The following is a 16,532-nucleotide window of genomic DNA, read 5'->3' as shown; positions in this document are numbered from 1 at the left end:
ATATGGAAGGGTGAAGGATGGAGAGTGGGATAATATCGTTAACTTGAAAAAAAATTTAACATTTTGGCAATGACTCCTTTGTCAATCTCTTTATCATTTGGAATAATGGTCGAAATTAAGGAAAATTCGGGCTGGATAAACAGTAATTCAGGGCATGTTTTCAGGTCTTGATTTAGGGCTAAAATATTGACCAATAGATACAATAGTAAATACAAGAAGATGTCTCTTAAGATCACTTGGCCGATACAATATTTGATACTTTACACCTCAATTGATACTTTATATATTGGTCATATGTATGATATTGTATCACCTTATACTGATTTCAAGCTAAGACTTTCTTCAAGCCGGCTTATATGCCCCTCAACTATCTTCAGGGAAGCTTTATAATTAATAAAGACGGAGCTTTTCCCCTGATTCCGAGGAGATTGGTACCCTGACCTCTGGGGTAGAAAGTGGTCAAACCATAGAGCAAATATTAATTAGACCTGTAAACCGATTGAATTTGATTAGAAATACCTCTATCCGAATCCAATTGATTGGTGATTGTCCTTTTCTTTCTTTTTTTTATTTTTGATTACTGATTATAGGTTTTCGAATCCGATTATTAGCCTCTAGCTTTTTAAAGAAAAGTGTTTAATACTTAACTTTAACAGGATAATTATCGATTACTTGTATCCGAATCTGATTATCATCTATTTTCAGAGAAAAAAATGTTGAATACTTTACTCAATCCAGATAAATTTTTATCCAGATATTATCTAATTCTATAAGTAATTATATCCGAATGGATACCAATATATTTCCGTAAGAAAAATTTCAGGTACGATTACCTTAAACGAATACAAATGTGAATTTGCAGATTTAGCTATCCATTTACCGATCTAATATTAATCGTTACAGTAACGAATTCCACGTTGATTAATGTTCGATTGAGAACCATATTTCATTGGGTTCTGGTCTAATGAAGTATAAAGTTATTTCATGCAACGATGACCACAAAAAAACATCTTGAACGGAGAAGATGATAAGCCCTCTGCAAAGAGACGACGATCTCTTTTTTGGGTCCTACCCATACCATTCAAATTCCAGTTGTATACCATAAGTTTTAATGAGATTTCAGACCATCCAAACAAGTCCAACTCGTCAGAATTCTAGAATTGTCGATCTCCCAATTTTCCGAAGAAAAAGGAACCAGATAGGATTCCAATGGCTGATCACGAGAATACCCCCAAATCGCAGTACAAAAGCTTACAAGGAAAAGTGGCGATCGTGACGGGCGGCGCAAGCGGAATCGGCGAGACTACAGCACGTCTCTTCGCCGATCACGGCGCACTCGCAGTGGTGATCGCCGACATACAAGATGAGAAAGGAGAACGCGTCGCTAACGCCATCGGTACTCACCGATGCAGCTACTTCCACTGCGATGTCGCCGATGAAGAACAGGTCAAATCTATGGTCGACTGGACAGTTCAGAAGTACGGCCGCCTCGACATCATGTTCAGCAACGCCGGCATTGGCAATACCCACCAAACTGTTCTGGATCTTGATTTATCCGCCATGGATAGACTCTTCTCCGTCAACGTTAAGGGAATGGCAGCCTGCGTGAAACACGCCGGGAGAGCTATGGTGGAAGGGGGAGTGAAGGTAATCAATCAACGAAAAAAAATTAGTTTTTTTTTTTTAAATATATATACTCATATCACCAACCATGCACCAATAAAAATTTGAAAGTGACAAGTTGGGGGGTTTGATTTGTTAGGGAAGCATAGTGTGTACGGCAAGTGTTGCAGGTAGCGTGGGTGGGTTGAGGCACACGGATTACACCATGTCGAAGCATGCGGTGTTGGGGCTGATGAGTTCGGCGAGCCGCCAGTTGGGGCGGTATGGGATTAGGGTGAACTGTGTTTCGCCGTCTGGGTTGGCAACGCCGCTACTGTGCGAGACGTATGGAATGGATGAGGAAGGAGCGGAGAAGCTTTTTTCCAATTACACCACCCTGGAAGGTTCGGTGTTGAAGGTGAATCATGTGGCGGAAGCCGTGTTGTTCCTCGCTTCCGACTCTTCTGCTTTCATTACTGGCCATAACCTCGCCGTTGACGGTGGTTATATCCTCCCCCATCCCCCCAACGTGGCAGTGACCCATGAGGCATGAGCCATGATCATGACAATAATTTTTCCGGGCTGTGTTCGATCCTTGTTTAATTTAGGGAGGGACAGTTTAACAAACGGCATAATCTTTTTAATTTTTTTGGCATTTTGAATTTAGTTGATCTCGCTATGGATTTTTATTTGTAGCTAGTGCTGTCAATAACAGACGATCAGATTCGACCATGTCATCAAAATTATAAATAATGGACCAAAGTAAACACTCAAGATATTATATGAAAAATTATATATATAGGGTTATAGAGGGAATTTTAGCCCTTAGTTGGTAGCTGAATCTAAACCCTAGTTGAAAGACTGATTCTCGTTGTCAAAATCTTTGCCAACAGCTGATACCCCCAACAACATTCTTTGGCAAGGACTTCTTCAATTTTGCATCCCTCTCCTCATTTGTCATTTTCCGTCTCTCTTCCACTCCATATATGCTCTTTCTTTAATTTCTTAACTTTCAATAGCAACGAACTAGGAAAAAAAAAAAAAAAACCTCTTGGATCTTGAACAAACGAAAAAAGAATAGAGACATCATAATCCACATCTTTGATTCGAATAATAGAAATAAAACCAAAGCATCTGTAAAGAAAGATCTTTCGGAATTTATATGATCCAAACATCATATTGTTGAACCTCACGCGTCTAAGCCCCCACTCGAAGTTTTCTCAACTCTTTGAGCCACGATATTTCGTCATTTGTCATCACCAACTAGAGTTTTGTCGTAAGAGGCAATAAATCAACGTTTAAGGTCATGATACTTGTGTTTACCATTTTGAGGAGTTAGGAGATCAAAAGAAGAGCCTCAATTATGTATTTCCATAGCAACAGAGTCCCAGGTTTCATGACGATTAACAGCACAAGCAAATAGGAGCTCTTCCCAAGTTCCGCATGAATCCTTCACAGATCCATTTGGTTTTGCCATGGTTTCTCATGTCTTCTATCTCTCCATCAAAGGCATGAAAAGCACCACCAACATTAATCTATGAACAATTCTTTTATAACTATCTTTTGAAAACTAGGTTTTTTTTTTGTTCATTTTGGTTTACTTCCCCCTTTTATTTTGCCTTCAAATTTCTTGTCATTATTCACACTTTTTCAAAGTCTCTCATCGAAAAATAAGTTGATTTCAAGAAGATTTGCAACAAATCATCGGTAGAACTTGCAGGAACTAAGATTTTTATTTGCAACCGAAGGGTTGAGTTTGTCACAGAGGTTTAGATTCAACTACCTACTAGGGGCTGAGTTTGTAATTTTATAAACTCTAAGACCCTTAAAATGCAAAAGAAAAAAAAATAGATTTTCATATAATACCCTTGTGTTTTTAATCTGGATAGTTAAATATAAATTTGATGACGTGATTGACTTTCAACTGTGAGCTGCTACAAATAAAAATCCATTGGACTAGTGTTTTTTTTTTTTTTTTTAAACCCAATTGGACGTTGCTTCAATTGGGTTAATCTCGATCGGTCGGATCTATGAGAGATTCAATCGGTTGGTCATTTGTAATCCAAGCCAATTCAATGACACAATCTTATTTTGTTTAGTTGCATAAAGAAAACAAAACAGATAAAAGAAAGGGAAAAAAATAAATAAATCTACGGGAGAAAAAAATCAAAATTGTTTCACTCATAGCCACTTACAGTGAAATGAAATTTTAGACCGTTGGGATTCAAAACTCGACCGTTAAATTTTAATTGAGGCAAATCGAATAGTCTAAAATTTCACTTGAACGTAAATGTATATGAGTGAAGCAATTTCGGCCTTTTCTCTCCAGGATTTTTTTTTATCATTTTTTAAAAACCTTATCTGTTTTGTTTTTTCAATGCAACTAGACGAAACGAGATTGTGTCATTGAGTTGGCTTGATTGTATCTTTCATTCTTTTGTAACCTTTCAGACAATTATTTTCATTGCACATGCACCACAGGCAAGCATGACCCCTTCCCTGTCCTGATTCACTTCCATTAGTACAAAACAAGGTACCCACACTCTCTCCTTCCTGATTGCCCAAGAAAAACTAAACCAAACACTAAAATGGCTGATCAAATTGTTACCCACAAGAGCTTGGAAGGAAAAGTGACCATCGTCACTGGCGGCGCCAGCGGTATCGGCGAGGCCACCGCCCGCCTATTCGCCAATCACGGCGCACGCGCGGTGGTGATTGCAGATATCCAAGACGAGAAAGGAGAACGTGTTGTCAATTCCATCGGAACTCATCGATGCAACTACATCCACTGCGATGTCACCGACGAAGAACAAGTCAAATCCATGGTCGATTGGACGATCCAGAAGTACGAACGTCTCGACATCATGTTCAGCAACGCCGGAATTCTCAACAAAAACCAGACGATTCTTGAGCTAGATTTTCCCGCTATGGATCGGCTCTTCTCGATCAATGTGAAGGGAATGGCGGCTTGCGTGAAGCACGCAGGGAGAGTAATGGTAGAAGGGGGAATTAAGGGGAGCATCGTTTGCACGGCGAGTGTTGCAGCGAGCATCGGCACGACGAACTTCACGGACTACACCATGTCAAAGCATGCCGTGTTAGGGTTAGTAAGAGCGGCGAGCTGCCAGCTAGGGCCGTACGGAATTAGGGTTAACTGTGTGTCGCCGTCGGGGTTGGCTACGCCGTTGACATGCGAAGCGTTAGGGTTGGACGAGGACGGCGTGGAGAAGGAAAGTTCCAAGACCACTGTTCTTGAAGGATTAGTGCTAAAAGTGAGTCATGTTGCAGAGGCCGTGTTGTTCCTTGCTTCTGATGCGTCTGCCTTCGTAACTGGTCATAACCTCGCCGTCGACGGCGGTTATCTCCCCCTTCCACGTTAGAGCTTCTTTTCACAGTGAGAATGATTTTCCGGCATTGTTGGTATTCTCTGTTTGTCCTTTTTGTGAAGTTTTTTCTTTTTCACCCGACTGCCAGAAGACTGAACCATATATGGTTTAGGTTTATGTTATCAAATTTGGGATAAGATCATGATATACCGGTATGGTATATCGGTGTATCGGTATGGTATCTTAAAATTTATTGAAATGAATAAGTATTTCGGTATGGTATTTTATGGTTTTGCTTATTTTGTCTTAAAATCATGAACCAACATCTGTCTCTATTAGTACCACCATAGCATGAGAGGTAGGCTTAGTTGGCAATAATCAACGCCTCCCAGTGCAGGGGTCAAGTCAATTCTCTATGTGATTTTATATATAGATAGAAGAAAAAAAATCTCTGGTTATTTATGTAATTAGAAAACTATTACTGGAGATTCAATTCTATCGCTTTTACACCAACACTGAAATTTAGGGTTACAATAAAGTTGGGTTATACAAACACATTTTTATTTGCAGTAGTCCTTACTGGTTGCTACCAATAGAGTTTAGATCCTTCTTTTAACTTATTCTCCATTTCCTCCGGTCAACCTTTTGTTTTTTTTTGAACGAAAAAAACCTTTCTTTCTCCAATGGAACCCCGACTGTTTGTTGTTAATAGGATTTTGAAGAGTGAAGAAGAGAGGAGACAAATCTGGGAGTCAATTTATAAGTTAGTAAACTTTAAACATTTAAAATGTAAAAGTAAAAATATATATTTAAAAGTAAACTCCCGTCATTTGATTCTCAATCGTTTAATCTTATTTTGATTATGTAGTGCCAATCACCATCGTTAGCAGTAGTCAGCGCTGTAAATAAAAATTTATATTTAATCCCTCATATTAAGAAACAATCTCAATAGGAATAATGAAAAAAAAAAATTCTTTAATCGAGACCAAGTATCAAATTTATGATTTAATAAAAACACTCAGGTGTATCCTGAAAAATCTTCTACAACAGTTAAAAAATATTTTGCACCACAAATTGAGAATTTCATATGAGAGAACTTCAAATATATAGGTTGTATACATCCCATGTTGTTAGGGTCTACTTGGTTGCATGAATCTAGATATTTGAATTATCTGGATTCGTAAATCTTTAGATTCATGAAATTTAGAGATTCATATTTTTACACTAAAAAAGTGAATTTGTAGATTTATGGGTATTGGTGAAATCCAGAGATTTCATCCCTATAATAAAAATGTTAAATATTTGTGCATTCAAAAAATCACTGATGAATCCACAGATTTCATTCCACATATTCGATTAACTAAACACTTAATTTTATAAAGGGATGATTACTATTGCCCCATGTACTTTGATTTTATTATTAATATATCCTCTATACTTTTCAAAATTACTAATCTAACCTTTAACTTTGTCTATAATTACTAATGCCCCATACGGTAAAGTTCTATTAGTTTACTAATGATGTGGCATCTTATATTTTCTCAAAAATCTCAAAATACCCTTATATTTATCTCTTTACATATTTACCATTTTGTTAAGTTATAGTAGTACCCTTAATTAATTGTGGAGAAAAAAATAATCATAATCTGTTTTATTCTATAAAAAAAAACCACCAAATAAAGCAAGAATGATTATATAAAACTTAAATAGAAACCGAAGAGGAAGGAAGATCGAATTCAACTCAAATTGGAAACTGAATATCATCTACAATATTTTCAACTTAATTGTTTACTTCACTCACTTCGTTAATTCCTTCTCTCACTAGACTGCAACAACCTACAACGGCTAAGAGGAGCAAAGCAACATTAGCGATTTACTTCACTCACTTTGGATTTTGCCCATTTTTTAATTCAAAATAAATAAGTTTAGTGAATGTGGGAAACCAAATCGGATTTGGATTTTGCCAATTTCTTTAATTCAAAATAAATGAAGTTTAGGGTAAAATTGACATTTAATCTGGTTTTTATAAATGAAGTAGTATCGGCGATAATTTGCAGAAGCAATTACATAGTTTAGAACAGAAGTGGAATTTGAGAGATGGCTGCTCGAATGAATCCGGTTTTCCAATCATGCCAAGAGATTTTAACCACTTGAATGATGAATCTTAGAAGGTCCAAATTTGAGATCCTCTACAATGGAAGGATCACAAACGAAACAAATAACCAAACCCCGGAGAAATACAACAAGTGCAGAAGGAATCACCGATAAGATACGTAACCTTTGAATTGGACGACGATTGCAAAGACAAAGCCGATCGGGTTCTACTGAACCGGGAGAAATTGCATGTTCATCGACCAAGTTGCCAGAAGCCATTGTGAGCACAAGGAAAAGAAGCGTTGAGAGTGCAAGGATGAGACCATCGAGGTCAAGCCACAAGTGAGCAGATCCCGATTTTCCAGTGGCAAAATTCTGCTCCTTAAAGATGTAATTGATATTTAGCGAGAAATAGTGAAATCGCTTGTTCGGCGATAAAATGGTGATATTGCATACCTTGGGTTAGACTCATCTAAGGTCTTCTTGTACAATGAGTCCTATTAAGACTCAACTAAGAAAAATAGTTGAATAATTTCATGTGAGAGAACTTCAAATATATAGGCAGCATACATTCTATGCTGGTAATTATGAACAATAAAAATATATATATAAAAATAAAAATACAATATATAGAAATGTTTATATAGAAATACAATACATGGAAATATTTGTATAGAAATTCAATATATGAAAATGATTTAATAGAAAAACCAATCAAGCCAAATTAGAGTACTGATGAATGGAATGATGAGATGGTATGGAAAGAATTCAAATTGAAAAAAATGATGAATGAAAAGAATTCAAATGAAAGAAAAAAATAATATAGAAAGAATTCAAATTAAAGACAATTAGGAAAATAATAAAAAATCATCATTATCGCGCCTAATAAGTCCAAATCCTCTCCGCCTAGGCAGTCCATCTACCCGCCCTCTTGGACAACCTGCCCGTGGCCTATTTGGTACCCATGGGAAGACTATCTAGGGTAACGAGGGATGAGCGTATGGACTGCTCAGGGGGAGAGGATATTTATATTTGGACGAGAACATGATGTGGACTCTTCTTCGCTGTATCAAATGCTCTTCATTTATCAATTCCAGAATTCTGTGGAAACCTTGGCTACATGAAAGCAATCCTTGAAACGCCTCCTTAAGCCTATGTGACTCTTCAAGCTCTCAAAAGCCCAAAAGGCCACCAAACAAGCCAACAGCAAGCGTGGACTATTGACTCTGTCCACATGTATTTTATCCTTTCTGAAATAAACTACTGATGTCTGATGGGTATCTTCTACCTATAAAGCACGGATCGTTAATCAATGACCTGCGAACCTCGAACCTCCCAAATCTTCCTCTTCTCTCCTCTCTACGTCAAGGCGTCAAGCTGCATAGATTCCTCCTCACCCCAGTTTGCAGAGGAAGAAGGGAGGGAGAAATGGGGTTGAAAGTCCCATTCGCATGTCACAACCACCGTGTTGATGAGGCAGCTTCATCAGTATTGCCGCCTTCGTCGATGTTATCGAGGGTCTCATCATCAGCAGTAGCAGCAGTGTCATACCATCCTTCCTGCACACACATTCTCCAATTGGGTAAGCACAGAAGCTTCATCAAACTCAGAAACAAGTCCCGTAGCAGAGAAAAGCAATGGAGAAACATTACTTCATGTCCATCCATTGTGATAGAAGCATCCAATAAGGTAGCAGCTTCAACCCCATTCTGGGATTCCTGGAAACCTGACCAGAAAGGAACTCCCTCCGTCTCCCTCAGCGACGTCATTTGGCCTTCTGCAGGCAATCCTCTCCACTGTAAAACCGCTTTCTGAAACACAAAAGCTCCACCTTTTCTGGGCCTTGTAGGATTTTTTTCAATTTGAATTACTTGAACAACGAATTCCCCTGTTCTCTCACGCTTGGCACTACTCGCAGGAGCATTTGCGGCAATGGCGATACTGGGAAGGATAGATAAGTTTTTGGCACCAAAAGGACTCTCCATGACCATTGCTCCCCTTGGTGCCGTCTGCGCTGTCTTGTTCGCTTCCCCTTCCTCCCCTGCTGCTCGGGTATGATTCCTATCACCCTTCTCTTCATCCCTTAAAAGGGTTTATGTTCAGTCAATTCAGGATCGACACATTGACATTTCCCCTGTATATCCAATGAAGCAGAGTAACGAAATGGGTATTATGTACAGAAATAGATAATGAGTTCATCAAAGATCAAACCCATCTCTAATCTTCTCAATGGTTTTCTGTATCTTATTTCTACTGTTTGTGTTGACCAATAGCTAATAGGGCTCTCCTGTGCATGCAGAAGTACAACATGTTCATGGCTCAGATAGGTTGTGCTGCTATAGGTGTATTGGCATTCTATTTTCTAGGGCCGGGCTGGTTTGCCAAGAGCAGTGCCCTTGCTGCTTCGATAGCTTTCATGGTATACACTCGTTCAACACACCCACCTGGTATGTAGCTCTGCCCTTCTACAATCTGCATTGAGCCATTGAAAGATCAAAATTTAGCCAAGCTCTCAGCCAAAAAAAAATGATTTATCATTCTTGTGATTGTAGCTGCTAGCTTGCCTCTTTTGTTTATCGATGGAGCCAAGTTTCACAGCTTGCACCTTTGGTATGCATTGTTCCCTGGGGCTGCTGGGTGTGTGCTTCTATGCTTAATCGTGAGTGTTCTTTCCTTCTTTCTTTCTTCATTTCATTCGGGTCTCTGTTGATTGAGAGGGCTACGTTGACTTTGTTTTAATAGTCTTCTTTGCAATCTGCAGCAAGAGGTGGTCAATTACTTGAAAGACAACTTTAAGTTCTGATTTCTTTTACAATCAGTAACTGTAAGCCCAATACCTTCAAAAGCTGCAGCAGATCTTTTTAGTGAAGTCATTTTGGGTACAAAACGAAGTATGTTTCTTTTTGGGGTTACAATTCACATTATTCTATCTGGGGTGAGCTCAACCTGTAGATGATCTATGGGAACCATCCCTTTGATCCATGATATATATTTTTTTTGGGTCAAATCCATGATATATAGCACTGAGCATTTAAGTTCCTCACCAGCCAAGGAGGCAGACCCAGATTCCAAGAGTCAAAATTGAAACTTGTGGCACAGACCAAATTGAAATTTGTGGTCGAGACACACAATGAGTTTTCAGTCAAACTTTATGAAATAAATTATTTACGCCAAACTAGGCAAAATGAGTGATCGAGATTTCGTCTTAACTATAAGTATTGATCTAAACCGTAGATTGCACTACACTTGCGCAGCATTGCATCTTTATTTCAATGTGGACCTGTGCAACTTCATTCCCATGCTAATTAGGCCGAACACCGTGGTTATGCCTAAAATATGCCCAGCAATGCCCAGATTACCCATCTTGAGTTGGGAATTACTGCTATTGGTCTGTTGTCAAGAGAATGCTGATATGGGTTTTGAAGAGTCTCTACGGAACAGCCTAATGGTCGCATACTTTTGCCTCTGTGGAGATAGAGCTAACAGAGGATCTTTCAACAGATTCTTCATGCAAAAACTATGTATGGAGCGCATTACATACATTAACAGGTAGAAAAATTCATCTGAAAAAAAAAAGAAAAACACCTGGGCCAGAATTGATGTTTGCAGAAAATACACGCCCACGACTTAAACGATTCAATTATTTGGACCCAAAAGAAAAACAATTCAATTATCTTCTTCCGAGGCTGGAATGGACAGCCATTTTTTAAGGTTTGAATGGGCGCCATCCATGGTCCTCGCAGCCCTCTTTTTTTGTACAACTTGTACATATAATCAATTCTTTCTTCTTCTTTTTTTTTATTTTATAGAACACATATAATCAAAAAAAAAAAAAAAAAAAAATCGATAATCAACATTTCATTGAGAAAGAGCCAAAGGAGTGGTTGGACAAAGGTGTACAAGTCACTCAGTGGAAATAGATCATTCAATTGGGCTCACAATATCACACTATTGAATGGCTTCCTGGATAGGAGATCTGCAATATCGTTGGATCGCCTAGAAATATGGTAGACTTTATAGTCCATAAACTGCATTGTCAAGAATTGGATATCATGTATAACGGGTAGGAGGAAAGGAGGGGCGGGGTGATCCTGTGTTACAAGCATAAAAACTAGTTGCTTATAATCAGATTCAACCCAAATGTGTTCTATCTCTTCACCAAGTGCCTCCAATAGTCCAGCCCCCATCACTAGTGCCTCAACCTCCAATGCCAACGAACACGAAAATTCAGCCAATCTTGGCTTTCCATCTTCACCCGGAATTTGATACCCAGCCCACTTGATTTCCTCTTTTCTCTCCAAGATGCATCAATATTTAATTTCTAAAAGGCAAGTTCAAGTGGTTTCCAAGCATATCCAGGTTGGACTTATACTTTAGCGAGGGTTGCTTCATGTTACTCCAAAATTCAGCATGGGCTCTCAAGGATTCATCTGGAATATCTCATGGTGACCATCTTCTTTCTTCTGATACTCTATCATTGCGTCCCTTCCATAATGACCATACAATGAAGGAGCCAAGGGTTTGCAACTGAATCGAGTCACCATCGTTCTTGTTCATGCTAGATTTCCAAGAAGCAATCCAACCCCCAAGGGAGTTATCAGATGTTTCCAGTACCCTCCACGAATAAGCTGCCAAACCATACTAGCTTAGCAACCTTACATTTAAATAGGATGTGGGAAATAAACTCTACTGCTATTCCACACTCACCACAAGTAGAACTTGTTTTCACACCTTGAACATTCAACATCTCTACTGATACGACACCTTCATTACAAGCCCGCCACATAAAAGTTCTAATTTTAGGAAGTGTTGGACAATTCCATATGTGATTCTATGTTGCTTCAGATAAAGTTTCCCATTCCTTGACTTTTGATGAAGAGGCTTCAAGCTCTTTAGACTCTTCTATCTTTATTTGCTCATGATAGACTGCTTTAATTGTAAATTGTCCATCCTTGCTAGCCCCTCCAAAGTAAAACATCATCAGTAGTAAATAACGAAAGTAGAGTGGCTAAAATTGTTGCAGTATCTTCTGGGTTGAACCATTGACAAATTAAGTCCTCCTTCCAAGTTTGGGTGTGTTGACAAATCAAATTTGCCACCCACTCTAAACCACTTCTGCTTGGCCTAGTAGATTGGATTTTGGATTGTCTCAAGTTTGATACCCACTTATCATCCTAAATTTTAATAGAATCCCCATTTCCTATTTTCCATATGAACCCCAAACTTTAATACTAATTTGCCTTCCAAAATATTTCGTTATGCCCATGATGGATTATTACCAATCTTTGCTTCTAGAAATAAGGCAATAGGAAAACATATTTTCTTGACAAATTGAGCAATTTGATGTTGGATCTGAAAATAATCACAATGTCACTTTCCATAGAAGTGCTCTATTTCGAATGTAATGATATTTTAATCCCAACCCCACCTTTGCCTTTTGCCTTTGTTAACCTATCTCATGAGATCCAATGAATGACCGACTTGGCCTCTGATCCTCCCTAAAAAAATCTTATTAATCTAAATTTTAACTTCTATGGATGCTCTTAGCAATTTAAAATCAAAAGTAACATAATTTGGGGAGGGGAGAGCCGCAGATTTAAGAAAAATTTATCTACTAGTATGATTGAGAAGCTTCTTTGTCCACCTTATCCCCCATTGCATAAAATAACTTCACCTTAGACCCTCCAAATTAGTAGGTAATCCCAAATATCTTGATGTGCCAGCTCCATATGATATTTTCAAGATTTTTGAGAACCACCTTTTCGCGTTTTGTAGTGCATTCAAACTGAAGGTTAAGGATGATTTCTTGTAATTTATGGGTTGACATGAAGCTTTGCAATACTTCTCCATACTCTCCTTGATGTTGTATACGCTTGATCAATTAAATTTAGAAAAGAGGATTATATCATCAGCAAATATTAGCTCAGTAAATGATGTCATTCTCTCCCTTATTTTCAGAGCCTTCAGTCTTTCTTCTGCAACTTCTTTTAATAATAATTGGGCCAACCCCATAGAGGACAACACAAATAGAGCAGGTGATATAGGATTTCCTTGTCTAATCCGGTAATCCCCCTCTATGGATATAGAGAAAATCTCTCAGCCCCATTAATCAAGAAAGTATATTTAACAAATGATAGAATATTGAGAATCATATCAATGAACTTGCAGTAGAAACCCAATTAGGATAAAATAGCAAAGATGTACCTCCATTCAATTCGGTCGAATGCTCTTTTATGCCCATTTTCACTACTAACAATGCTTTCTTTCCTTTCTTCCTGTTTTTCAAATAATGAAAAGCCTTACGCTCCTTATATACATTGACTGATATAAGCCTCCCTTTCACAAACACCGATTGTGACGGATGAATTATCAAAGGTAACACTGCATGGAGTCTTGATGCCTATTTTTCAGAACAACATTTATTGCAACACATATAATCAATTAAGTGATAGATAACGGTTTCTCTTTACAACAAACCAAACCATATTTTTGAGCGGTTGGGATTCAGTAGATTTACATGACGTTAGACCATGGTTAATAAATATGCATATTAATTGTTGTATTAATACGTGTATTCAAACGTCTAATGAGGAGAAAAAAGAACTTTTCTTGTATATTAAGCGTGCACTTGTTGTCGTACCCGACTTTGAAACCAACCCATATTGATTTCCTTATTAATTGTTGTTTTTATTGGCATATTCATTCGCATACTAATTGGTTTTTGTTTTATTTAAAAAATAGAATGCCAAAAGGTTCATAAGAAAATCTCTAATCTTTATTTGTATTCATAAAACCTTCATCCCCCACTTGTTTTCATTTTTCTCTTCATGTTTCTTCTTCATTCACAAGTTACAAGAGTCTCAACTTGCTCATTGTCAATCGTCATTTTTGTTGGATGAGTCAATCCATCTATAAGTTACTTAGTTCATTTTTCATCCAATATTCTAATTTGAAAAATAACAAGAGTGAAAAAGTCATGTAAAACAGTATTTATTTCTAACATTTTTATGTTTTAAATCCATTCATAATATTGATGATGGCCTAAGAGTAATGGTGGCATCATCAAAATGGAGGGCTAATAGGCATTGCAAGTCTTAATTAGGTGTAATGATCACTGAAATAATACAAAATTTATGGTTTATAGCAAATACAAGGGATGTATTCTTACTTCTTCTTCTTTCTTTTTTTCTTTTTTTTTTTTATTTATTTATTTATTTTATATGTGAAATGGCACTTTTTATATATAGAGGATCAGGATATTACATATGCCATTAGCAAGGGTCGAACTCATAGCTTCTTCATTAAGAGTTGTTTGTCTTACTAATCAAGCAACCTTGCGTTAGCATGTAAACTAAATTCTAGAACTTTCGATCATCCTTCATTTGGTTTTACCCAAAAAAAAGAAAACAAAAAACAAAAGAAGAAGAAAAAAGAAAAAGGAATCATTCTTGACTTGGTTGATGGTAACGGAACATTAAGTCCATTTTTATATAAGGATATGCAAAAGTCGAGGAACATTATCATACAACATTTCAGCATAGACTCATCAAAATATAAGAAGATATTGGATTGTTTGATAGTAGAAAGAGACAAACAAAATACATCATACACAATTAATTTTATATTATCTTGTTTTAAACAATATTTTGTAGATTTAATGAGTTACTTGACAAACATTAATATTATTTTCTTTTTTTGTATATTTGTCTTATTTATCATAGATGTAGAAATTCAAAAGAATAAAAAAATAGTCTCATATTAAGAAGAAAAAAATTAAAAGAAAGATTTGTGTTTATGGAAGGATGAAAACTTTTAGAGTCTTTTGCAAGGCGTTTATTTAATTAGGCCTATAATTCTTGATAGGTGGGCTAAATTGCTCAATGTCTATTTTGTAAAATTACAAGTTACCCACCCTTAACTTTTTTGTTAGTTTGAAATTAAATAATTATTTGAACAAATTGCACTGGCACCCCAAAATGGAGACCTTAAAGGACTGACACCCCACTTTTTGTTTAAAAAGCATAGAGACTCCAAAATTGAGTTTTCGTTAGATATATTTGTCAAATTTATCACTGAAAATAGTTAAAACACTCTTTTATTTTGAAGAAAAAAATTCTAATAATAAATGGTGTCCGAAAGGTTTTAAGTGATAAATTGGATAAATATATCCAATGAAAATCTAATTTTTGGGTATCTATGTTTTTTAAACATAAAGTGGGTGTCAGTGCTTTAAAGTCTTCATTTTGGGGTGCCAATGAAATTTGCTCTAATTATTTTCCTATAATGTGTTAATAAATATATTTTTTGTCTCTTATATATAGGTACTATAAGTTTCTAAATTTACAAAAAAAAAAGCCCCATGTCTTTTCCACCGACAACAAAAATTGTATTACCAACACATTATAGGAAAAATGGTCATTTTAGTTTCAAACTAATAGAAAAGTTAAGAGCAAATTGTAGTGGCACCCCAAAATGGAGGTTTTAAAGCACTAACACCCCTACTTTATGTTTAAAAAGCATAGAGATCCCAAAATTGGATTTTTGTTGGATATATTTGTCAAATTTATCTCTAGAAAACAATTAAATTATTATTTATTTTCAAAAATATCCCTATAATAAACAGTGTTTGAAAGATTTTTAATGACAAATTGGTCAAATATATCCAATTAAAATCCAATTTTGGGGAGTCTCTGTGGTTTTTAAACACAAAGTGGGGTGTCAGTGCTTTAAGGCCTTTATTTTGAAGTGTCAGTGCAATTTGTTCAAAAGTTAAAGATTGATAATCTATAATTCCTAACTGCCCATCAAAGTAAATTGAATTGCACAACTCCTATTTTGAACTTTTTGTAAATTTACAAATTATCAACCCCCCTACAAAAAAACTCAAACTTTAATTGTAAAAAATCACTCTTGATTTTTTACAAAGACAAAAACCCCCCTCTTTCCCTCTATTTTTGCTCTTGTACTTATTCAAAATAATCATATTATATATACAATACAATTACTGTATATGATGTATTTGACCAAATTATTAAACACATACTACTTGCCTTATAAACTGATTAATTGTTGTACGTATCTGTATCTGAATTTAATAAGTATGACTCAAAAGTACTACCCAATCAAAATCCCATTTGAATTGGGTCATTCAAATGTAACACTTAGAAAATTCTCGACTTAAGTGAAAAGAACCAAAATTGAACCCGAACTAGAGATGTAGAGACATTGCCAAACGATAATACCGTTACCATTGGTGTGACTCACCTAGTTGAACCAAAGAAAAATAATTTACATATATATCAAAATACCAAACAAAAGAAAGTCTAGATCCCCTCACCATCAAGAGAGAACAATGTGGTCCTTTCATGTTTTTCCACCATACAATTGTGGCACAAGTAAAACCCACCACTAAATTTAAAAATATATAAAAAGTGAAACTTCAATGGGATCCATACTAGGTCTCCACCCATGGTGTATGGCTTAAAAACATCAACAAAGCACATTGTCATC

General features: G+C 36.5%; 1 protein-coding gene and 2 pseudogenes across 2 annotated transcripts; all 3 read left to right on the top strand.

Moving 5' to 3' along the window:
• The first annotated feature begins 996 nt into the window (after nt 1–996).
• Nucleotides 997–2,155, top strand: LOC149006809 (short-chain dehydrogenase reductase 3b pseudogene; annotated as a pseudogene). Its single transcript, XR_016175268.1, has 2 exons — nt 997–1,647; nt 1,763–2,155. The product of XR_016175268.1 is annotated as a short-chain dehydrogenase reductase 3b pseudogene (transcript).
• A 1,901-nt stretch (nt 2,156–4,056) lies between these two features.
• LOC149006808 (short-chain dehydrogenase reductase 3b pseudogene) lies at nt 4,057–5,243 on the top strand (annotated as a pseudogene).
• A 3,487-nt stretch (nt 5,244–8,730) lies between these two features.
• On the top strand, nt 8,731–10,839 carry LOC149006807 (uncharacterized). The gene is made up of 5 exons (XM_089167417.1): nt 8,731–8,820; nt 8,941–9,074; nt 9,322–9,469; nt 9,575–9,681; nt 9,784–10,839. The coding sequence occupies exons 2-5, from the start codon at nt 8,955–8,957 to the stop codon at nt 9,823–9,825; spliced, it is 417 nt and encodes a 138-aa protein (XP_089023543.1). The 5' UTR covers nt 8,731–8,820; nt 8,941–8,954; the 3' UTR covers nt 9,826–10,839.
• The last annotated feature ends 5,693 nt before the right edge of the window (nt 10,840–16,532 follow it).

The sequence above is a fragment of the Hakea prostrata genome, chromosome 8 (genome assembly GCF_041222555.1).
Source record: "Hakea prostrata isolate BN-2017 chromosome 8, UWA_Hpros_2, whole genome shotgun sequence".
Classification (NCBI taxonomy): domain Eukaryota; kingdom Viridiplantae; phylum Streptophyta; class Magnoliopsida; order Proteales; family Proteaceae; genus Hakea; species Hakea prostrata.
The sequence above is the reverse complement of the archived record's forward strand: the minus strand, read 5'-3'. Positions and strand labels throughout refer to the sequence as shown.

Coding starts and splice junctions, on each gene's coding strand:
- LOC149006807 (XM_089167417.1), top strand. CDS start 8,955: ATGGCGATACTGGGAAGGATAGATAAGTTTTTGGCACCAAAAGGACTC. Junction 9,470..9,574: donor TCGTTCAACACACCCACCTG/GTATGTAGCTCT, acceptor TTGTGATTGTAG/CTGCTAGCTTGCCTCTTTTG. Junction 9,682..9,783: donor GTGTGCTTCTATGCTTAATC/GTGAGTGTTCTT, acceptor TGCAATCTGCAG/CAAGAGGTGGTCAATTACTT.